The sequence below is a fragment of the Acomys minous genome, assembly GCF_964271855.1.
Source record: "Acomys minous genome assembly, chromosome: 6".
Lineage (NCBI taxonomy): Eukaryota > Metazoa > Chordata > Mammalia > Rodentia > Muridae > Acomys > Acomys minous.
In genome coordinates this window covers 72,322,307-72,345,157 of record NC_140487.1, presented here as the reverse complement: position 1 = coordinate 72,345,157, position 22,851 = coordinate 72,322,307, and the positions used below count along the sequence as shown (strand labels likewise).

The 22,851-nt window shown below is 51.2% G+C and overlaps 1 protein-coding gene across 1 annotated transcript; it reads left to right on the top strand.

The window, feature by feature from the left end:
• Positions 1-425: 425 nt before the first annotated feature.
• Positions 426-22,368, top strand: STRA8 (stimulated by retinoic acid 8). Its single transcript, XM_084784714.1, has 10 exons — positions 426-507; positions 934-1,091; positions 7,721-7,918; positions 12,541-12,616; positions 13,240-13,324; positions 15,750-15,968; positions 17,512-17,797; positions 18,227-18,300; positions 20,121-20,232; positions 22,258-22,368. Exons 3-10 carry the CDS (start codon positions 7,727-7,729, stop codon positions 22,330-22,332), a joined length of 1,119 nt encoding a protein of 372 aa, XP_084640840.1. The 5' UTR covers positions 426-507; positions 934-1,091; positions 7,721-7,726; the 3' UTR covers positions 22,333-22,368.
• The last annotated feature ends 483 nt before the right edge of the window (positions 22,369-22,851 follow it).

The window sequence follows — 22,851 nt, the reverse complement described above, 5'->3', positions numbered from 1 at the left end:
ACTTAGTTGTTTAAAATGTTACAATCCAACAAAACCATTTGAAAGACCACGTTGTGACTCAGCAGAGTCAATTTTTAAGGCACCCTGTCGCATACTTTAGATAGGGCCTTCTTTATAGCCAATCACAGTCACTGTGAGGTAGCTCCTGGATTGGAATATAACTTCTGGTAGCACTAAAGCTCTGGCTGCTTCTGCTACTTCAGGTGACCTCCGTTTAACCCCTGGGGGGTGGGGGGCGAGGCGGGAGGCGGTGACGAAGCCCCTCACCTCAGGTCAGACTGCAGGAGGCGCCCTCTCTCCTACTCGCAGGGTGAACCTCTCGCCTTCGAGGGAGCTTTTGCTGGCTTTCTTTGCTCCACAAGTGTATGGTGGCGCACCTAGTGTGCCAAACTGGTGTGGTAGCGTCGGGACCATTACAGAAATCTCACGATACAAGAGAAAGAGAGAAAGAAAAAGAGAAAGAAAGAAAGACTTAATGATAACAGCATATCTGATTTGAGGTGGAAAGTGAGTCGTCTCCTCAAGCTGGAGGAAACCTGTCGCTTGCTACATCCACAATTGAACACTTTCTCTCTTTTTTCTCTGCATTTTAATCCAACCTTTAATTCTCCATTCCCCTCTTCTATTCCTCTCATATCTTCGTTTTTTCTTCCTTTCCCCTGAGACAGGGCACTGCTACTGGGACCTCGAAGGTAACTTCTCTATCCCTCAAGAGAAAGTTCTAGATGGCTTTGCCCGGGTTGAGGGATGTAAGAAGCGGCGCTTGGCGCCCAGATGGGGTGAAAAGGTCAGCTCGCTCCTTCTACACGCTCGCACAACCTGGGGCAATTTGTTACAATGTATCCATCAGTGCCCACGCTCCTTCCTCATTGGCCCATCATCACGCGTCCCCATTGGTTGTGGGGTAGTGACAGGGCTGTGATTGGTCCCCAGCTCACTTTTCTGCCCCCCGGCAAGCGCCTCTCTTCACACTCCACGAAGGGCAGTCTGGAGTGACAGACCCGTCAGGGCTTCGAGCGACTTCCTGCGCGGTCCACGAGCGGCGGCGAGGGAGCAGCGGTGCAAGGTCCACAGCAGTGGCCTCGCTAAGGGTGAGTGCTTTCCTAGCAACTCGTGTCCTCGAGTGGAAGCGGGTGCTGGTGAGTGTGTGGACTGATTTAATGAAGGGTGGCCGCTTCGGGGAATATTTAATCTGTTCGCACAAGTGTGTGTGTGTGTCCGGCAATTCCCTGAGAAAGTGTGCATGCCACCTGTGACTCCTAGAGCAGGTATCTGTGTGTCACTCGGGAATCCGAAAGTATCTGTGTGTGTCACCCGTGACTCTGAGAACATTACGTGTCTCACTCACTATTCTTAGAGCATGTGTGTGTGTGTGTGTGTGTGTGTGAGAGAGAGAGAGAGAGAGAGAGAGAGAGAGAGAGAGAGAGAGAGAGAGAGAGAGAGAGAGAGAACCGCGATTCCTAGAGTATGTGGGGGGCGGGGAGAGTGTTCATGCACGACTCCTAAAGGATATATATGTATGTGTGTCACCCAAAGCTCCTAAAGCGTGTGGGGGTCACCGGCAATTCCTAGACAGTGTATGCGATTCCTAGAGCATGTGGGCGCGGGGAGGGGGTCACTAGCGACTCTTGGAGGATGTCTGTGTGCCACCCGCGGCTCTGAGAGAGTGTGGGGCCACTGGCGCCTCCTAGAGGATGTCTGTGTGCCACCCGCGGCTCCTAAAGCGTGTGGGGGGCGGGGTCACTGGCGACTCCTAGAGAATGTCTGTGTGCCACCCGCGGCTCTGAGAGAGTGTGGGGTCACTGGCGACTCCTAGAGGATGTCTGTGTGCCACCCGTGGCTCCTAGAGCGTGTGGGAGCCGGGTCCCTAGCGACTCCTAGAGGATGTAGTGTGCCACCCGTGGCTCCTAAAGTGTGTGTGTGGGGGGGTGGAGTCACGGGGGACTCCTAGAGGATGTCTGTGTGCCACCCGCGGCTCTGAGAGAGTGTGGGGTCACTGGCGACTCCTAGAGGATGTCTGTGTGCCACCCGTGGCTCCTAGAGCGTGTGGGAGCCGGGTCCCTAGCGACTCCTAGAGGATGTAGTGTGCCACCCGTGGCTCCTAAAGTGTGTGTGGGGGGGGGGGTGGAGTCACGGGGGACTCCTAGAGGATGTCTGTGTGCCACCCACGACTCCTAGAGCGTGAGGCGGGGCGGGGTCACTGGCGACTCCTAGAGGATGTCTGTGTGCCACCCGCAGCTCCTAGAGCGTGTGGGGAGCGGGGTCACTGGCGACTCCTAGAGGATGTAGTGTGCCACCCGCGGCTCCTAGAGCGAGGGGTGGGGGTCACTGGCGACTCCTACAGGATGGATGTGTGCCACCCACGACTCCTAGAGCGTGAGGCGGGGCGGGGTCACTGGCGACTCCTAGAGGATGGATGTGTGCCACCCATGACTCCTAGAGCGTGAGGCGGGGCGGGGTCACTGGCGACTCCTACAGGATGTTTGTGTGCCACCCACGACTCCTAGAGCGTGAGGCGGGGCGGGGTCACTGGTGACTCCTAGAGGATGTAGTGTGCCACCCGCGGCTCCTAGAGCGTGTGGGGAGCGGGGTCACTGGCGACTCCTAGAGGATGTCTGTGTGCCACCCGCGGCTCCTAGAGCGTGTGGGGAGCGGGGTCACTGGCGACTCCTAGAGGATGTCTGTGTGCCACCCGCGGCTCTGAGAGCGTGTGGGGAGCGGGGTCACTGGCGACTCCTAGAGGATGTAGTGTGCCACCCACGACTCCTAGAGCGAGGGGTGGGGGTCACTGGCGACTCCTAGAGGATGGATGTGTGCCACCCGCGGCTCCTAGAGCGTGTGGGGAGCGGGGTCACTGGCGACTCCTAGAGGATGTAGTGTGCCACCCGCGGCTCCTAGAGCGTGTGGGGAGCGGGGTCACTGGCGACTCCTAGAGGATGTCTGTGTGCCACCCGCGGCTCCTAGAGCGTGTGGGGGGCGGGGTCACTGGCGACTCCTAGAGGATGTCTGTGTGCCACCCGCGGCTCTGAGAGCGTGTGGGGAGCGGGGTCACTGGCGACTCCTAGAGGATGTAGTGTGCCACCCGCGGCTCCTAGAGCGAGGGGTGGGGGTCACTGGCGACTCCTAGAGGATGTAGTGTGCCACCCGCGGCTCCTAGAGCGTGAGGCGGGGCGGGGTCACTGGCGACTCCTACAGGATGGATGTGTGCCACCCGCGGCTCCTAGAGCGTGTGGGGAGCGGGGTCACTGGCGACTCCTAGAGGATGTCTGTGTGCCACCCACGACTCCTAGAGCGTGAGGCGGGGCGGGGTCACTGGCGACTCCTAGAGGATGGATGTGTGCCACCCGCGGCTCCTAGAGCGTGTGGGGAGCGGGGTCACTGGCGACTCCTAGAGGATGTCTGTGTGCCACCCGCGGCTCCTAGAGCGTGTGGGGAGCGGGGTCACTGGCGACTCCTAAAGGATGTCTGTGTGCCACCCGCGGCTCCTAGAGCGTGTGGGGGGCGGGGTCACTGGCGACTCCTAGAGGATGTCTGTGTGCCACCCGCGGCTCTGAGAGCGTGTGGGGAGCGGGGTCACTGGCGACTCCTAGAGGATGTAGTGTGCCACCCGCGGCTCCTAGAGCGTGTGGGGCGGAGTCACTGGCGACTCCTAGAGGATGTCTGTGTGCCACCCGTGGCTCCTAGAGAGTGTGTGTGGGGTCACTGGCGACTCCTAGAGGATGTCTGTGTGTTACCCGCGGCTCCTAGAGAGTGTGGGAGTCACTGGCTATTGAGAGAGAGAGAGAGAGAGAGAGAGAGAGAGAGAGAGAGAGAGAGAGAGAGAGAGAGAGAGAGAGCTATTCGAGACTCTTAGAGATGTGTGTCACCCATGTACCTTATAGCGTGTGTGTGTGTGACCCGCAACTCCAACACATTTGATGATGTTGGATTTTTTCTTCTTTTACCAAAACAAATAGGCATAGGGAATCAAATACACTATGGAGCATATTGTACCATCCTCCCTATTGTGTGATAATAAGAAAGTCCCCCACTCAAATATTTTTAAGAGATAATTTAAAATTAAAAGAATTGAAAGCTTTTCTGGAACTTAGAAAAAGAATGAGACCACCTATATTTATTTAACATAGGTAATTTTATAAATTAATTTAGTTTAGTTGCTTGTTCATTAGTTTTGCTTGTTTGGTTGAGACAGACAAGTGTCACCACATCTGGCTTTGGGGAACTTTATAAAATGTTAGTTCTGAGTTGGTATCAGGTAGAATTTGTATAGAAATTTTGGCTATGAAAAAAAAGGTGTTTTTTTTTGTTTTGGTTTTTTGGTTTTGGTTTGTTTGTTTGTTTGGCTGGACAATAGTGGCACAGATCTTTAATCCCAGTACTCAGGAGACAGAGGCAGGTGGATTTCTGTGAATTCAAGGCCAGTCTGGTTGACAGAGTGAGTTCCAGGACAGCCAGAGCTATGTAGTGAACTCAATCTTGAAAAGACAAAAGAGAAAAAAGAGAAGAAAGGCAAAAAAGCAAAGCACCATGTGGTTGCTGGGAATTGAACTCAGGACCTTTGGGAAAGCAGCCAGTGCTCTTAACCTCTGAGCCACCTCTCCAGCCCTGAGAGAGCAGATTTTCTTAACACACCTTAATCTGTGAGGACCTTTAAAAGAAAAGGCTTTAGGGTTCGTTCTGTGGTGACACTTGGGCACAGTCAGGAAGTGTTCTATCACTAAGCTACAGCCCCAGCTAAGATACTTTAAAGGTTTGTTTTATGTTTAGTTGTGCACATATGTGTTTGTGGAGGTGCTGTATATGGGGTAAGTGCAGGTGGGTGACAGTGCCCCTAGAAGCAAAAGGGTGGGACGCCCTGGAGCTGGAGGTAGCAGAGACTGACAATGCTAGGAATTGGACTTGGGTCCTCTGCAAGGCCAGCAAGCACTCTGAACCACTGAGCCACTAATACAGTTTATATATATACATATATATATATATATATATATATATATTTTTTTTTTTTTTTTTTTTTTTAAGATCACTACTTCCTAGTTGAGTGGGCACAGACACACTTGCAATGCCAGCATTCGGGATGCTTTGGCGGGAAGAGTTTGACTTCAAGGCTGTCTTAGGCCGGGCAGTAAGAGCCTGCCCTCCACCTACACAGTCACTGATGGATCAGAGCCTCACACTGTTGCCTTTCTGCTCGCTCTCCCATTCCTAGCACTGGGTTAACTCTGGACCTGCCTTCTCTTTCCCTACCCCCAGGAGATTTCTGTGTTGTTGTTTTTTTTCCTGTGTGGGACCACTCCAGGCAAATCACAGTTGCTTATTGATGTGGATCCAAGTGAATCACTGTCGCATCTGTGGGCTCACAGGGCAAGATGTGCTTAACCACGCCAGCTTTAGAACCCGAGCTCTGCCCTGGAACCGTGTAATGATGGAAGGAGAGAACTCACTCCATAGGACTGTCCTCTGACCTCCACACATGTGTGCCCCCCTCTCTCTCTCACACACACACATTAATAATGCTAAATCAAAAACAAAATGTAAAAAACATCAGCCTGGCCTCGCGCCGTGGCGCGTGCCGTTAGTTCCAGCCTCTGAGAGCTGAGACAGGAGGTCTCTGTGAGTTCAAGACCAGTTTGGTCAACATAGGGAGCTCCAACCCAGCCCCCTCAAAGTTTGGCCAGAAAAGTCTTAACCTAGGCTCCTGACAGGAGACACAGAAAACAGAATTCCAGGTCGGTAATAATAATTAGGAGAGACGATCTCTGGGGAGTCGCCGAAGTTCTAGCTGGGTGGTGACTGGGGGCAGCGTGCAGGACGCTGAAAAGCACTCAATTGTTCTTTGCTGTCTACCGCGGCCTTCATCCTCCTCCTCACGCAGAGTAAGAGGTCCCTCTCCCAGCTTCCTACCTAGCTCTGACCCGGGAGGAGAACGTAAGGTTGACGGAGGGTAGCTCTGATGTTGTGCACTCTTTTTGGTTTTTCAAGACAGGGTTTCTCTGTGTAGCCTTGGCTGTCCTAGACTCGCTTTGTAGACCAGGCTGGCTTCGAACTTACAGCAATCCTCCTGCCTCCGCCTCCCGAGTGCTGGCGTTAAAGGCGTGCTCCATCACGCCTGGCTTTTTCTCACTGGACCGTGGAAGACTGACATCCGCGGCAAAAGCAAGTAATGAGAAAGTCTTCCCCCTGTGGCGGAGACAAGAACTGCCGGTCCCTCCAGCGTCCGCCCCGCCCCACCCCCCCACCCCGCGCGCTCTCCCGCCACCCCCCCCCCCGCCACTCCCCGCGCCCCCCCCGCCCCCCACTCCCCCCCGCCCCCCACTCCCCGCGGGCCCCCCCCCGCCCCTCCGCCCCGCAGCCACGCAGACTGTCTAAGCTGTACCTTAGAGGGAATCCAAATCGTGGGCATCGACAGTGGGAAAGCTCAGATTTCCTACAAGTCGAGAGGGTTTGAGTGTGATTGTCCCATGACTCATGAGACAATTGAAAATCCTGGGAAGATTCTAGGACCGCTCGCTCACCTTGCCTTCATCTAAGCGGTGACTCCTATTAGTTTCTCCTCCATTGCTTAGAGTAGACTCTTTTCTGACACTGTAAGCGAATGTCACAACGTGAGGAGCCAACCACCTCATAAAGACCATGCCTCTGGTTACAATTGCAACTGAATTTCAGCCTGAGTTTATCAATCTCTCCCTCCGAGTGATTGAGACACGCTAAAGTTGGTCAGTCTCTCACCAGGCAGGGACCCCCCTGTGCTAAAGCACTGAGCTCAGTGAAGGGCAGGCATGGCAGGAACCTAGCATCCAACACTGAGCACCGCAGCACAACGGGAAAGATGATCGGGCGGGGGGTGGGGGGTGGGGGTGGGGCGGGAGCTCTATGCAGAAGGGTGAGCACTCTGGAGAAATGGACAGTGCTGGGGTGAGAGGCCTTTGACCAGGGCTTGAGGGTGTGGCTTGGTTGGTAGAAAGCTTATCTGGGTTCACAGAGGCCTGGGCTCTACCCTCAGTACTGCATGACGCCGGCTTACGGTGCACGCCAGGCATCTTAACACTTGGGAGGTAGAGGCAGGAGGATCAGACGTTCACGGAGATCTTCAGCTACAACGTGGGTTTAAGCCCAGCCTGGACTATGTGAAACCTCTTGGGGGGGGGGGGGAGAGGGAGGAAGAGGAGGAGGAGAAGGAAAGAAAAAGAAAAAGAAAAACCTTACATAGAATCACTCCACCAAAGGAAGGGGTCCTACTTTGAAAACTCGTGCCTCTTTCTTTCTGGGGAATATAGTACACGCAAGGAAAAGTTCACAGACCCACAGTGGACATCTTGATAAAGCGTCTTTGTTTTGTTTTGTTTTGTTTTTAATTGCCATTTGTAATCACTCCCTATGCTAAAGAAGGGTCACTCTTAAGGTTTCACACAATGTGGACCCCCAGGCTCTTCAGCTTTAAACACACTGGGTTTTTGAGATCCAGATGAAACCTTGGCTACAGAAAGGAATGTCTGGCGAGCCCCTGTAATGTGCTGGAATCTTGCTGGGGTAAGCCCCAGTGCCCCCCCAACCGGGAGTCCACTGTAAATGGTTTGTGAGTTTAGGAGGCAAACTTCAGGAGGACATTTGGGGTCACCTGTGCTTTACTGTGAGTGAGAGCGACCTTCTTTCTGTCTGCTCTGTCTTCCTCAATGCTGTATCTTTATTATTCGGGGCTAAAAAGAGATATATTATGTTGTAGATTATAATGGCCACCCCTGGAGAAGGCAACCAACCCAAAGATGAAGGGGCACTCCAGCCACTGATGCGGCTGCTGCAGCTTGAGCGCCGGGTGGCCCGCAGACGCCTGTCCCAGGCCCGCCATCGAGCCACCCTGGCCGGGCTCTTCGGCAAACTTAGGAGTACAGTTTACTGCCAGTCTGATCTCACAGCCTCCAAGGTACAGGGACTTGGGGGCGGTGAAACATTTCTCCACTTGGCGGGACTTCGGAAGGAGGGAAGGGCTGCCCTAGAGCTGCCTGCCCTGCTGCCTGTAGGCAAACTGTCAAAGCCGGGCTTCCCTGCCCGCCTGCAGCAGGCAGCCTGACATAGGAGGCAATTATGGGCCAGAGGGAGGCCGTATGGTTACTTGGTGAGCAACAGTCAGCTTACAACAAATGCTCCAGGACCCTGTACATCCATCTACACACACGCGCGCACACACACACACACACACACACACACACACACACACATGCATGCACACGTACACACGTACACACACACACACCATATCCACATATACAAGCATACACACATGCCTGTACCACACCACACACTAACACTCATGTGCAGGCTCAATGTATCTGTATCTCCCAGCACACACTATCTTTTCCTGCTCTTTTCGTTGATGCTAATGTTTGAGGCAGTCTCCAGGTAGCCCAGGCTGGCCTAGAACTTTCCAGAGAATAGGCCAGCCTTGAAATCACACTTTCCTCCCTTTGCCTCCCCAAAGCAGGGTAAAGACCATTACCCCAGATTCTTTGGTCAAATTATGCAAGGTTTATTTCTGTCAGACAAGGCTGTCTCCATAAAGTGGGGTTTGAAAACACAGCATTGAACACAGGAAAGGGAAGGAACAGTTTTTATATAGTCAACACTGGGAGATTTTCAAGGGTGGGGGTGTTTCCAGAGGAATTTTGGTTACGTAGGAACTTGGCTGAACGTTTTAAAATTATTTGGCAGCACATCTTCTGAGGATATATTCAAGGTGTGAGTCAAACACCAGAGGGTAGAGATCATGTCAAGTTTCAGAAACGGGTTAAAAAGCACTGTTGAGTTTAATTTTGCAGAAAACACAAATGACCTTGTTTTGACCTTACAGCAAAGTGGCCTCCATTCTTAAGATGGAGTCAGGCTGGTCCATAAGATGACAGGTGTGCACCAGCCGGCTCCTTTCCTTCTCAGCTATCCTTTTAACGGCTAACAAACAGTCCACTATTTTAAAAACAAAAACACAGTACACTCTTTAGCTGGCAGAGATTGGAGTGAGGCCTGGGTAGATGGGGTAGTGGCAGAAGAGGTCAAGTCCATGTGGTGAGAGCATCACAGGGGCTACAGTGAAGAGGTCCTGTGTTTCCTCACCTTCCTCACAGAGGCTGGGGGCGGGGAGAGGAAGGGAGGGGGAGACAGGGAGGGAAGGCAAGGCCAAAGAGAAGCTGTACTCCCACTCCAGGCCTGAGTCTCTTCCCACGTCTCGCTCTCTGAACTCTCTGTGGCCCTGTACGCAGTCCTAGCTAGGTAGCTTCCTTCCCGGGCTGGTCCCTTCAGCAGAGCAGCAATCATAAACTTTTAATGTTTCCTGTTACATTTGGGATGGGGGCGCAGGGGGAGGCATAGGAGGACAATGTAGGAGAGCTCCTGAGCAGGCCCAGGCCTCTGTGAAAAAATTTAAAAGGCAGCTCCTGGCCACTTTGCACAGTGCTCTGACGCCTGTAGTCTTCTCAGCTGTAGGAATCCCACACAGACCTCCCCCCCCCAGGCCGCCTTTGGAGAAAGGTGGGAGGCTGGAGAGTAGGGAAGGAAAGCAAACTTCAGAACCTCAGGGAGCAGGCGTGGGTCCTCTGCTGGGAAGCAGAGCTCTCCCCGGGGTGCATCCGCTTGCTTTGTGCTTCCGAGAGGCGTAGAAACCTAAGTCCCTGCCAGTGACTAGTGGAGAGGTGGGCACAGGCTAACAGGATGGCCAGCCGTAAAGCAGGCATCCGGTGAAGCAAGGGGACACTAACGGCTCCCTCACAGGTCTTGGTGGCTCTTCCAAGACTCCCAGGAAAAGATGGACGTTGCAGTCTTGCCACCATTTCCCAGAATGTCCGGCTGTCTATTTCTCACATCCCTGTTCACACCGTTCCCATTTTACAGACCAGGAGACTGAGGCTCTGAAAAGTTAAATTGCCTGTGTTGAATGGCACAGCCACAAGGGCCTCGGAACCCCGCTGTCTGGTGTTTTCTTTCTTTCTTTTCTTTCTTTCTTTCTTTCTTTCTTTCTTTGTTACTTGAGAGACAATCCGGGCTTCTGCATAAAAAAAAATTTTTTTTTCCTCTATGAGGCTGACGACTAACAAACATTTTTTTAGGTGTTTTCTTTTGTTTTTTAGTTCTCCAAGACTGCCATAACAAGACAGCTAACATGGGGTGGAGGTGCCTAAGACAATTCAGTTAATTGACAAGGTCGGGGTCCCACCCCCCTCTGACCACCTCAGAGGAATCCTTTATGCCTCTGCTAGCTTCCCTAGCCACGCAGCCACGTCTTTCTGCCTTCTTTCTGTGTCCCACTGTTCTATCTCTGTCCACATTTCTCCTTTTCATAAGGACATTGATCATACTGAATCAGGGACCGGGCCAAGAACTCCATTTTAGCATGGTTACCCTATCCCAAAATAAATAGCCACCATCATTGCTGCCAGGGGTAGGGACCAAAACATGTCTCTGTCTTTCTGGTTGGGGTTTGGGGGGGAAGATAATTCAATTAGAACAAAAATCCTACAGTGAGCCTATGAAAAGCACGCTGAAGGGCAGGAGAGAGTCCCATCCCCAGACCCCTCATGGCAGAGTGAGAGGAGCAGCCCCTGGCAGTCATCCTATCGTCCCTACATGGGCAATGTGACACACCCCATCATAAAATAAATGTTTGAAAATAGAAATGAAGACTAGAGAGATGGCTCCGAGGTTAAGAGCGCTGGCTGCTCTTTGAGAGGTCATGAGTTCATTTCCCGGCAACCACCTGGTGGCTCACAACCATCTATAATGAGATCTGGTGCCCTCTTCTGGAGAGCAGGCCTACATGTAGGCAAAACACTGTATACATAATAAATAAATCTTTTTTTTTTAATAGAGTTAAAAAAGAATGCAGTGAAAGAAATAGAAATGATATTACATGAAAAATACTCTAGAAAAAAATATCAATATCAATGTGTCTCACTTGCCTGATGCAGTAGGACTTTTACACGTCGGGGAGGGTGTATCTCAGGTGGTAGATTGCCTGCCTAGCATGAAGCCCTGTAAAGCCAGGCACCGAGCACGCCTGTAATCTCAGCACTCTGGAAGAACCAGAGGTCCAGGATGATTCTTGGATACACACACAGTATGTTGGAGTTTACCCCGGGCTACACAAGACCTGCCCTCAAAGAAAGAGAGGGAGAGAGGCCAGGGAAGAGCTGAGAGGTGCTTTTGAGGCCAGGCAGGCCACTGGCTCTGCAGCACAGTGCCAGAGCCGCAGACTGATATTGCTGCTCTAACAAAGCGCCCTCTTGTGGGGATCTTACGAAGCGCAGAAATGCAGCGCCTACAGCTCTGGAATCCAGAGTGTCTAAGTTCAAGGTGCCAGCTGACTTAATGTCCGGAGAGGGCTAGCATGTCTGCTTCTCAATACAGGGCATGCCCTCTATATGAAATCTCGCTGTGTCCTCTCATGGAAGAGGTGAACAGACTCCCTCGGGCCTCTTTTCTCAGGGGTCTGCTCTCATCACAACTGCCTCTTCGAAGACCCCCCCCCCCGCCCCGTTGATTATCTTCGGGTGAGGGTTGCGTTAAGCATATGCATTAAAAAGACAAATATGTAGACCCAAGTAGCCAGAGGATCATCTTGTCAGTGGCGTGTATAGGACAAAGGGCGGGCAGGCAGGGAAATTTTCCAAATTCAAATTCACAAAACATTTGCTATTTTTTAGAGCACATGAAATATGTTTAGATCACATAAAATATTTTAAATATTTTGTTCTTTAAAAAAAAAAAACAGGGTCTCATGTATCCTAGGCTGGCCTTGAACTCAATATGTAACTGACCTTGAGCTCCTAACATCCTCCTGCCTCTACCTACTGTGTTCTGGGGTTATAGACTTGTGCCACTATACCTGGCTACACAGAGTATGTGAATTTAGCAGCTAAATATTTTGAGAAAAGGCTATTGAGTTGCCCGTGGTCGAACTTGAGCAGAAGTCTAGTGGGCTCTTATGCGAGCCTGAGGTTGACAGTCAGCCTGCTGAGCCTCCTGGTCACAGTGTCTCACCCGCAAGCAGCCCATGCGGACATCCATGACGCTGCAGCCACTGCAGTCCTGTCCTCAACACGGCTTGTTTTCAGACACTTCGATATTTCAGTGAGCATCCATTTACAGACTGCAAGCACACCTCCATGCCTTCTATGCATTGCAGCAAACCTCCACCCCGCAGACAAGGCCAAGGATCCGTCCTGCCGTGAAGGAACATGGCCTCAATCTGAGAAGGCTTTTCCTGGGTCCATTTTTTTAAAAAAAATAGTCTCGCCCAGCATGGTAGCACGCGTCTTTAATCCCAGCATTCAGGAAGCAGAGACAGGCTGATCTCTGTGAGTTCGAGGCCAGCCTGGTCTATAGAGTGAGTCCAGGACAGCCAAGGCTACACAGAGAAACCCTGTCTCGAAAGAAAAAGAAAACAAAAACCAAAAAATAAAAAAATAAAAAGAAAATAAAATGCGCCGCTTAAGAGGAAAAAAAAAAGTCTCAGCAGCGAAAGGCTGCCTTCCCAAGCATGTCTGTCTGTGTCCTCAGTGGCAGGTACTGAATAAGGCGAAGATCCATATCCAGGGGCTGGAACAAACCTTGGATGCCATGCTGAAGCTCAAAGGCAAGAGACCCCCGACCCCCACCCCCAACCCTGACCCCCAACCCCACCCCCGACCCCGACCCCCAACTCCACCCCCGACCCCCAACCCCCAACCTCACCCCCACCCTCAACCCCGACCCCCAACCGCACCCCTGACCCCAACCCCTGACCCCCAACCCCACCCCACCCCCGACCCCGACCCTCACCCCCGGAGCAGGCTGCCTCAGGCTTGCTGCTGGAGGCAGAGGCTGGACTCCGCTCAACCCGCAGATACCTTACATTAGGACACGGCGTGTCGGTCGCTGTGCTTGGGCACGGCTGGCTCCCATCCCAGGGAACACTTGCAGCCTGGCAGCACGGGCATGGGTCCCCAGGCTGTGTGAGCTCTCTAATGGGACACTGCTAAAGGTACCTGACCTCGGCTTTGGGGACCAGAGAGGAGGTAGACCAGTTCTCGGCCTTTATGTCTCAGAAGTGGGAAAGGGACACCTCACTCTCGAAACCTGGGAGGGTCTAGGTTTTCTGTGCCCGCCCCCCTGCCCCCCCCCCCCAAACCACCATAGAATCCCTGAGCTAGGCGGGCAGGAGAGACCCGAAAGGTCTGGGTTTTCTCTTTATGACTCTCACCCTCATCTCCCTGATAGGAGCCTTCAACCTGGAAGATGGGAATGCCAACACCTTAGAGGAGGTCAAAGAAGAATATGCCAGAATGTACTCTGAGATTGACAGGTAAGCCCTGGCCGGCACCAGGAGCCGGAAGCAGACCACCGTAAGCAAGGCCGTCGGGGGCTGCTGCTCACCCACTTACAGCTGCCTCCTTCCCAGGAGAACCCCATTCTTCCTTTAGCCCAAGAACGTGGCTTGCAGAGTCGTTCTAAATGATCCATGCTCACTACAGAAACCAGAAAAGGGCAAAAAAGCATGAGACCTCTCTGAAAAATCCATGTCATATGAAAATGAAGACAGTACCAACTGTGGCATTTTCACATCTCATGGAAATAAAAGCCAAGTTAGGCTTCTCAAAGACAGAGCAGCCACGGTGTCTTAGGGGAAGGACGGGTGTTACAGGTGCAGAAGAGTCCTGGCTGAGTCATAGTCAAACTTGAGCAGAGAGAGTCTGGTTTGAGAAATGCCGTTCTGTTAGTTCCACTGTTGGTTACTTTTCTCCCCACTGTAACTCGGATGCCTGAGATGGCAGCTCAGAGGAGGAGGCCTTCCTTTGGCTCACAGCGGCAGAGCGCTCAGTCCCCCCAGGACAAGCAGGATAGTGTGGCAGCAGGAATGTGTGAAAGAGGAGGCCATTCACCTCACAGAAGACAGAGAGCAAAGAGAGGGATAGGAAAGGTCCAGGCCAGGGGTCCCGCTCAAACTAAGGCACCAGCCAAGGACAATACAGGCGGTAAACTTTAAACCCCTACCCAGAGCTAGCCAATGGACAGGACATTCTCCACAGTTGAGTGGAGAGTGGGGTATTACTTTCACACGTACTCTGGTGCCTCATATTTGACCACGTCCCCTGGAGGGGGAGGCCTGGTGGCACTCAGAGGAAGAACAGCAGGTTACCAAGAAGAGACTTGATACCCTATGAGCATATACAGGGGGAGGAAGTCCCCCTCAGTCACAGTCATAGGGGAGAGGAGTAAGGGGAAAATGGGAGGGAGGGAAGAATGGGAGGATACAAGGGATGGGATAACCATTGAGATGTAACAAGAATAAATTAATAAAATATTAAAAAAAAAAAAAAGAAAGGTCCAGGCTAACCTGGTCTACAAAACAAGTACAGGACAGCCAAGGCTACACAAGGAAACCCTGTCTCAAAAAAAAAAAAAAAAAAAGAAAAAAAAAGAAAGAAAGAAAGAAAGAAAGAAAAAAGACAAAGAAAGGTCCATGGATAAGATACACCCAAAGCCCCACCCCAATGGTCTACTTCCTCTAGCTAGGACCTACAATCTCAGTCTCAACACATGAGATTTGGGGGTGGGGTTGGGGGGGGGGCTTCAGATCCAAACCGTAACTGAAGTCAAGCTCTATTTTGAAGTTTCTCGTTGCCTGTGCTCTTCACGCATGTTGTGGAGGTTTGTTCTCTGCTCTGCCTTGCAGTCAAAAGGTGACGTAATGCCCCTTCCTTACACACAGACCCCTTAGGTTGAAGAACTCTGACAGCATCTTGAACTTGGGGGGGGGGACCTGTCAGGACCCTGTTGTCTCAGGGGCCCCATGGCATGTCCATCTCCAATGGCCTGATGTATGTCCAGGTTGACCTCTGATGAGTCCCACAGTGCAAGCCATGTTTTCCCTGTCCCAGAGAGGACTGCAAACTGCTCTGTGTTGCAGCCTATCAAGAGCTGCCTACATGAAGTGATCCTGTGGTCCAGGGTTTTTGGAGTGTGGATGCTTAGAACTTTGGCTTTCTTCTCTGTACATTTTCCCTCCCGTTTCCAGAATTTTATTTTATTTTCTAGGTCTATTTTTTTGTTTTATTTGTATTTTATATGGATGGTGTTTTGCTTGCATGTATGTCTGTGCACTGTGTGCATTTAGTATCCTTGAAGCCTGGGTGCTAGACCCCCAGAACTGGAGTTATAGATGGTTATGAACAGCCATGTGGGTGCTGGGAATTGAACCTGGGTCTTCTGGATGAGCAGTCAGTGCTTTCAAACATCGAGCTATCTCTCCAGTCCTGTTTTTCACTTTTTTTTTTTAAAACAATGAATGTGTCTTAGAGCCTTTGGGGAAAATTATTAACTATATATTACTGGATATAAAAATATTTCATATTAATTAAATCAACAACATAATATTAAATATTAACTATATTATAGCCTAGTGGAAAAATTTGTTTAAAAAGTTAATTATACCATGTAAAGACATTTAAAAATGTGTCAAGAAGAACCACCTCTAACCTCCCTCCATATAGACTTTATCATTAATTTTCTTGTTCACAGAAAAATAAAATGAGATAAGCATGTGGATTTTCCACTATAGCCTGTGAATGTGGTAGATGTGCCAGACGTCTTGTATTCCTAAGGGCTATTTGGTTATTACCTATATATTTGGGTTGCGTGGTTAGAAAAGTTGTGTCATGGGTTTCTGTGTGTGCATATTCCCTGGTGCTATTTGCCTAGCACCGCCTCGGTTCTGTGTTCTCCCGCAGTGCACTCCTAAGCATCTCCCCTCAGAACAGCCCAGCATGGCTCCCCACTGAGGCCGCCCCAGACGCTATGGAAGGAGTCAGGGGTGAAGAGAGAGAGGAGGAGGACCACCAAGAAGAGGAGAAAGAGGAGGAGGAGGAAGAGGAGGAGGAGGAGGAGAAGAAAGTGGATCTCTCGCAGTCCTCTGCCACTTTGATGCCGGACCTTGTGGAATTTGAACGGTGGGAACAGCTGGCGTGGACTGTTTCCTCACACAGGGCGAGTCTGTGGGGAAGGGGATGGATGCTCCAGCTGGGCCTGTGCGGCAGCCTCCCAGCATGCCGGAGTCAAACCAGGTTCCCAATCACCAAACTGCAGGGTTTCCTCGAGGGAAGCACCCGGCTGCAGATGGCTCAGGGGCTGAGCAAACACTGGGAAAGTTACATCTGTGTAGCAGATACAGCTTTTATGTAGAATGCGTGTTTGTCTGGGGTCCCTGGGCAGAGTGCTGCTGACACCAGTTGTTAAGTACTCACCCCTCCTTCCACGACAGACACAACCAGGCCACATCAGATCCTATAAAAAGATGGTGGCTGGCTTGTCCAAACTTCTAATGCCTCCTCCGCAGACCCTCCAGTGGCCATCTTGGCTTCCTGAGGCAAAGGCAGGAGGCAGGAGGTTCACTCCACAGCTGAGTCTTTTCTTCTTTTTTTTTTTTTTAATTTTTATTAATTTATTCTTATTACATCTCAATGGTTATCCCATCCCTTGTATCCTCCCAGTCTTCCCTCCCTCCCATTTTCCCCTTACTTCCCTCCCCTATGACTGTTCCTGAGGGGGATTACCTCCCCCTGTATATGCTCATAGGGTATCAAGTCTCTTCTTGGTAACCTGCTGTCCTTCCTCTGAGTGCCACCAGGTCTCCCCCTCCAGGGGACATGGTCATATGTGTGGCACCAGAGTACGTGAGAAAGTCATATCCCACTCTCCACTCAACTGTGGAGAGTGTTCTGCCCATTGGCTAGATCTAGGTAGGGATTTAAAGTTTACCGCCTGTATTGTCCTTGGATGGTGCCTTAGTTTGAGCGGGACCCCTGGGCCCAAATCTGCCTATCATAATGTTCTACTTGTAGGTTTCTAGGACCCTCTGGATCCTTCTACTTTGCCATTCTCCCATGCTTCTCTCATTTGCTCAACCATGTTCATAGCAGCCTTATTCATAATAGCCAGAACATGGAAACAGCCTAAGTGTCCATCAATAGAAGAGTGGATAAAGAAACTGTGGTACATATACACTATGGAATACTATTCAGCTATTAAAAACAAGGAATTCCCGAAATTTGTGGATAAATGGATTGAGCTAGAAATGATCATAATGAGTGAGTTAACCCAGAAGCAGAAAGACTCAAATGGTATATACTCACTTATATCTGCATACTAGCCCAAGGGGCATGTCCCACGAAAGCCTTCACTTACCAGGAAACTGAGTCTTTTCAAACTCGAAATTAAAGCAGGACTGTTAGCAGGGCCAGCCTCTTCATGGCCTCAAAACGCCCCCCAGAGTGAGGAGAGCCAAAGCAGCCATGCCTTGTACGAGGCAGAGTACTTCAAAAGCAGAAGTCGGAGTGACATCACTCTGTGGACTTCTGCACTCGTGGGGCCAAGGGAAGGCAGAGACAAAACTAAGCTGTCGGTGAACCAGGGAGTGGTAGCCATGTCTGGGAGCTGTGACCCGATCCTAAGGATCCAGCTACGGGTCTGAGGGACGCACCCCGTCTGTTTCAGGTACCTCAACTTTTACAAGCAGTCAATGGATCTCCTGACCATGAACAGCGTCATCTCCCCTCAGGAAGCGACTCTTCCCATCGTCTCTGCGGCCATCTCCCACCTGTGGCTGACCCTCTCTGAGGAGAAAAAAGCCAGCCTCCTGCGGGTGTGGGAACAGCAGCAGAGCAGCTTCTCCGAGCTCACTGAGGCCTGCCTGGAGATGACCTATGCAGAAGACAGTGTGAAGGACAGTGGGGTGGACAGCCAAGGAGCCAGCTGCTCAACAGAGTCCACCCCAGAAGAGGTGGGCAGACCCTGTGGGACAGTGCTTTGCCCTGACTTTCTTGATGCCCTTCAGTGGGTGACTCGTGAGAAGTCTTGTATATGTGCCTTCCACTGTGAGGATTAATATGAGTTTAACGTAGGGAGGGCCTTTCTAGCTCAGATCTGTGGGACAGGACACCAAGCTGATAAACAGGGGAGCATGGGCCCTTCCATGGCCGGGGGTGGGGGTGGGGTGTGGAGGAGAGCAGTGGTCCCCGGCTCTTTTTCTTCCTCTCTGTAACTCCCTGGGGAGATCACTGAGCCAGAGACCTTGAGTTTGAGGCTAGACTTTTGACACTCACGCCCTTTCAGTGTGCAGGATGTTAAGAAGCTCGCCGGCTGCCCCATGGCCCAGTAGCCCCGCGCGTGCAGCCGACTGCTGACACGGTCACTCTGTGCTTCCTTTCAGATCCTCTTTGAAGATGCTTTCGATGTGGCAAGTTTCCTGGACAAGAGTGAGGATCAGCATATGTCTAACATCAGGTGAGGAGGCTGGTATAGGAAAGAGTGTGAGACTGCACTCGGGTGAGTGCGTGGCGTAGTTGTGAACACAGGTGAAATGGTATGAGTGTGCATATAAGTGTGAGACTGTGTTAGTGTAAGTGCGAATGGGTGGGCACGAGTGTGTCATCCCTCGGGTCTGCAGCTCCTCTTGAGGAGACAGACACAGAGCCCCAAGAGGCAGGAATCCATCCGCCCTGGCCCAGGGCTGGCACACATCCAGCCACATTCTCAGGGTTCTTCTTGCCAGGTTGTCCCCAGCGTGTCTTGGTTCTGCAGTTGCCTGCTCTGGGCAGTCACAGCCCTGCTCCCGGTCTGTCCTGACACAACACACCTTAGAAACAACAGACACTATTGCTCAAGGTTCTGGAGGTTGGATGTTCAAGGTCAAGGCAGAAACAACATCTGGAAAAGGGCAGTTCTCTGTAGATGACACCTTCCCTGTGTAAGCAGATCTCTGGAGGTCCGTTTAGTAAGGGCCCTGACTCCTTTGCACCGTTCTGTGGGGTTAATGAGCTTCTGTCATTCAAACTTGTAGAAATATAAGTTTTGAGGGAAATGCTGGTCTATGAGGCAGGCAATAGCAGCCAACCTGGCAGAGATGAGGCACAGAGAACCCAGACCAACTTAAAAATAAGTTTTGAGTGGGATCTCTGAGATATACAAAGAGGGAGGCTGACAGAAACAAAGGAATGGGGCGGGGAGGAAAGAATAGCTGCCCCGAGGTGAGAAGATGTAAAAGTGGCATTTAGAAAAGCTCTAACGATGGGAGCTGGGGAGATGGCTCAGAGGTTAAGAGCACTGTCTGCTCTTCCAGAGGTCCTGAGTTCAATTCCCAGCAACCACATGGTGGCTCACAACCATCTATACTGGGATCTGATGCCCTCTTCTGGAGTGCAGGTGTACATACAGATAGAGCATTCATAAACAAAAAATAAATAAGTAAACGTTTAAAAAGAAGAAGAAGGAGGAAGAGGAAGAAGAGGAGGAGGAGGTTCATACCAGACACGGAGGCACACGCCTGTAATCCCAGCACTCTGGGAGGCAGAGGCAGGCAGATCTCTGTGAGTTTGAGGCCAGCCTGGTCTACAAAGCGAGTCCAGGACAGCCAGGGCTACACAGAGAAACCATGTCTCAAAAAGAAAAACAAAAACAAACAAACAAACAAAAACAAAACAAGAAGAGGAGGAGGAAGAAGAAGGTCTCATTCTGCTGAAAAGACAAAAAGAAACCTTTTAAAATGTCTTTTCCTGCCTTCCATAGGAAAGGGTTCCTGGGCTACCCGGAACCTCCTTCTAGGAGGAAGTGAGGGCAGGTCCACCTCACGGTATTAACACCTCTGTACTGCAAGGCACTGGTTGCACAGGGCTGCTCCCAGAGACAGACAGGAGGAAACCCATAAAACACAGCTGCTGTTTTCGTAAAGCTGAGGGCGGGAAGAACCCTGAGTGAGGCCCACTTTCAGGCTGAACCCACTCAGAGTTGGACCCCTTGCGCTGCCTCAGATGGCCCCAGAACCACAGGCCCTGCTGCAAGAGACCGAGAGCATGCCTCAGCACGTCACAGCTCAGAACACTACCATTAAGACACAAGAGGCAGGCTTGCCATAGTCACTTCCCAGGCCTCCCAGATACGGCATTTCAGTGAGGTGGTACACACGTCCCAGGAACAGCCCTAGGCTACTTGAGAACTCAACTGGGTGCTTAAAGGTTGCACAGGGAGCCGATGTTTAGGGCCCGGGTGGTGGCAAGCCCAGGTGAAAGGTTAGGATTCTAAACGGTTTCTGTTTCTTCTACTGTCAGCTCTGTGTTTTCCAACTGCAACTCAGAAAGTGTGGAGGAGAAATTTCAGCTTTACATACAGATTGTCGAGTTTTTTAAAGGCATCTGCTGTGTTAACACTCCGTTAAAGCAGGTAAGATGGAGTCGGGGCCGCGAAACCTCTGCCCATCACCTCTAGTGGGGAGGGTACCCTAGCCCACTCCGACTCCAGCCACCTCAGTGGCTTCCAGGCTCCCTGCCTCCTGTGCAATGGAGGATACCAGGGAAACTGAAGAAAGAGGCAGAGGCATGTCCTCCAGGACACTTAAGCACAGGAGCGCTTAGAAGCGAGGCCAGACCCCAGGGGCTGGCTCCTAGCAGGCACCCAGAAACATTGTGTGAGCTCTGTAGTCTTCTGCGAGTCTGCAGGAGTATTTCTGGTCAGCTTTTGAAGGCCAATATCTCTCTGAAAACTGACACTGTACCTGGTGGTGACATAAGTCCCAGAATCTTGGTTAGGAGGCTGTTCCTGAAACTCTCATTGTGGGGTGCTGTGACTGCACCACCAGGGGACAGGGCCTCTTCAGATGCACAGCCATGACCTTTCTTTTCTGCTGACCTAGCAAGACCTAGCTATTTGTTTAACTTAGTAATATAGCAATGACAAACATTTGCAATGAGGACACCATTTCCGTGGGCAGAGGTATCCTTTGGCCCCTTTCTCACTGGGTCCTCCTTTCTCCCTCCTCACACCACGTTCAGCTTCCACTCTTGAGGCCAGTGTCTGACCCTGCACTGTTTTCTTCTTCCCACCAAGCCTTGCATACCCATCCTGTAGCAACCAGCCCACACTTTCTGTGGGATGCAATTAAATTAGTACTTAAAAAGTACGCTTTGACTTTACCCCTCCCAAGCATCACCTTACGGTCTCATTAGCCATCCATAGTCAGCTTTATGAAGACGAGGTGTAGCGTAGAACTCATGCTTTGAAAGTTATGGGGCAGGAAGCCTTGTGCGCCTGTAAGCCGGTGGGAAAAGGGAACTTTCATTCCCTTTCCTGTTGCCCCTCCAGCGCTCGGCTGCCCCTTGTCATCTTCACGGGACAGGAGGGTTTGGATGAAGCTCCCTGTAGGCTTTCACACTGCGCTCTCTAAACACTGACTTAAAGTAGCAGAGATTCATGTCGTAATTCCGGCGGCCAGAAGCCTAAAATGGAGGGTTTACAGGGCAAGACTGCTCCTGGGAGCTCTAGCAGAGTCTTCCCGTGCCTTGCTAGTGCTCAGTGTCTCCAGAGCAGGCGGGGGCGGGGGGGGGGCTTACAAACCCCACATCTAGGTGTCACCCTTGGGAGGGCCAGCTCTCCTTACATGGTTGACTGCTATTAGGCTCCGTAAGGATCAACCTCGATCTGCAGGAAATGGCAAGGGTCGTTTTCCGCTTGGCAGAGAGAAGGAAATCAAAAACCCTGTGTTTGCTTCTAAGGAAAGAGACAGTAAGAGTCCTGAGAAGCTGCCTGGCATCTTTGAAAAGATGCTAAACACGCTTGGTATTTTGTCTTCCTTCCTTTCTCTTCCTTCCTTCTGTTCCTTTCCTTTAAGTATTTCTTTATAACAGGTAGCCCATCTACGCAGTATGAAATTCGAAACCTATCAAGAGATATTCAATAAAATCTTAGTCTCCCTCCTGTCCCTGCGCTTGCTTACTGTCATCCCACAGTGCTGCCCAGAGGCAACTCCCACAGCCGCTTCCTGCACACCCACTCAAAGGCAACACAAATGGCTGTCTCCTAAGGAAGTGCCTTGCCCTTAACTCCCCTCCTAGCAGTCTGTACCACAGATAAGGACCACCACATTTTTCTTTAAAGCCAGCCCCACGGCCCATTGCTGGGTGCATGATGCTGTAAGGTCTCCATATTCTGTAAGCAAGCATTTAGATAAAGCTTTAAGATTTTTCCCTCTGTTATGGGTGTGTGGAAACCCCCAGCATGGGGTGGAAGGCACCCCTTCCTGCCCTTCCTGGAAGTCAGAGGGTGTTTTATTGAACGAAAAGAGAATAACCATGCCTCCTACCTGGCATGAGGCTGAAGGTGAGAGGGAGGAAACTGGAGGATGCTGGGATCTTCTTATCTGCCCGGAAACCGTTAGTCCTGATTTTCAGCCTCTTGTTTACTGATCTGCAGGAGCCAGATCCTCTGGTGGATGATGACGTGATGCTGCTGAAGTGCCTGGAGACCTTTGATGATGAAGATCTGTGATGCTGAAGGGCTGGGAAGGAAAAGATTGAATGGGGGTGGGGAGGGTGCGGGCAGGGGTTTCGAGATTGAATGCTCATAGCTAGAGTTACACCACGGTGTCTTTCAAGACTCTTTGAGAACGACTGTTTCCAGAAGCCTTTTTGATGTTCTTAGTTTCTGGTTACCATAAAGTGTTATGAGAAGCATGCACTCGCCGTGTGGTTTGTTTGTTTGTTTGTTTGTTTGTTTTTGTTGTTGTTGTTTTGGGGGTTTTTTTGTTTCTTGGTTTTTTTTGTTTTTTGGGGGGGGCTTGTTGGACATAAGGGACGAGCGTGTTGCAGGACATAGACTCAACATGTCCCTATTCAGAGATAGCTGGAGAGATACCGTGTATGGCCCAGGCCCAGGCCATGAGCTTTTCTGGGAGATGATAGGCAGGATCCGCCCCTGTGGGTGACGTAATAGCAAGTCCTCTCAGCATGTCCTGGACTCAGGACTCTGCTGTGGTGGGTTCTCCAAAGCCCTCCAGCCCAGTTGCTC

Coding starts and splice junctions, on each gene's coding strand:
- STRA8 (XM_084784714.1), top strand. CDS start 7,727: ATGGCCACCCCTGGAGAAGGCAACCAACCCAAAGATGAAGGGGCACTC. Junction 15,969..17,511: donor GACCTTGTGGAATTTGAACG/GTGGGAACAGCT, acceptor CGTCTGTTTCAG/GTACCTCAACTTTTACAAGC. Junction 20,233..22,257: donor TTAACACTCCGTTAAAGCAG/GTAAGATGGAGT, acceptor ACTGATCTGCAG/GAGCCAGATCCTCTGGTGGA.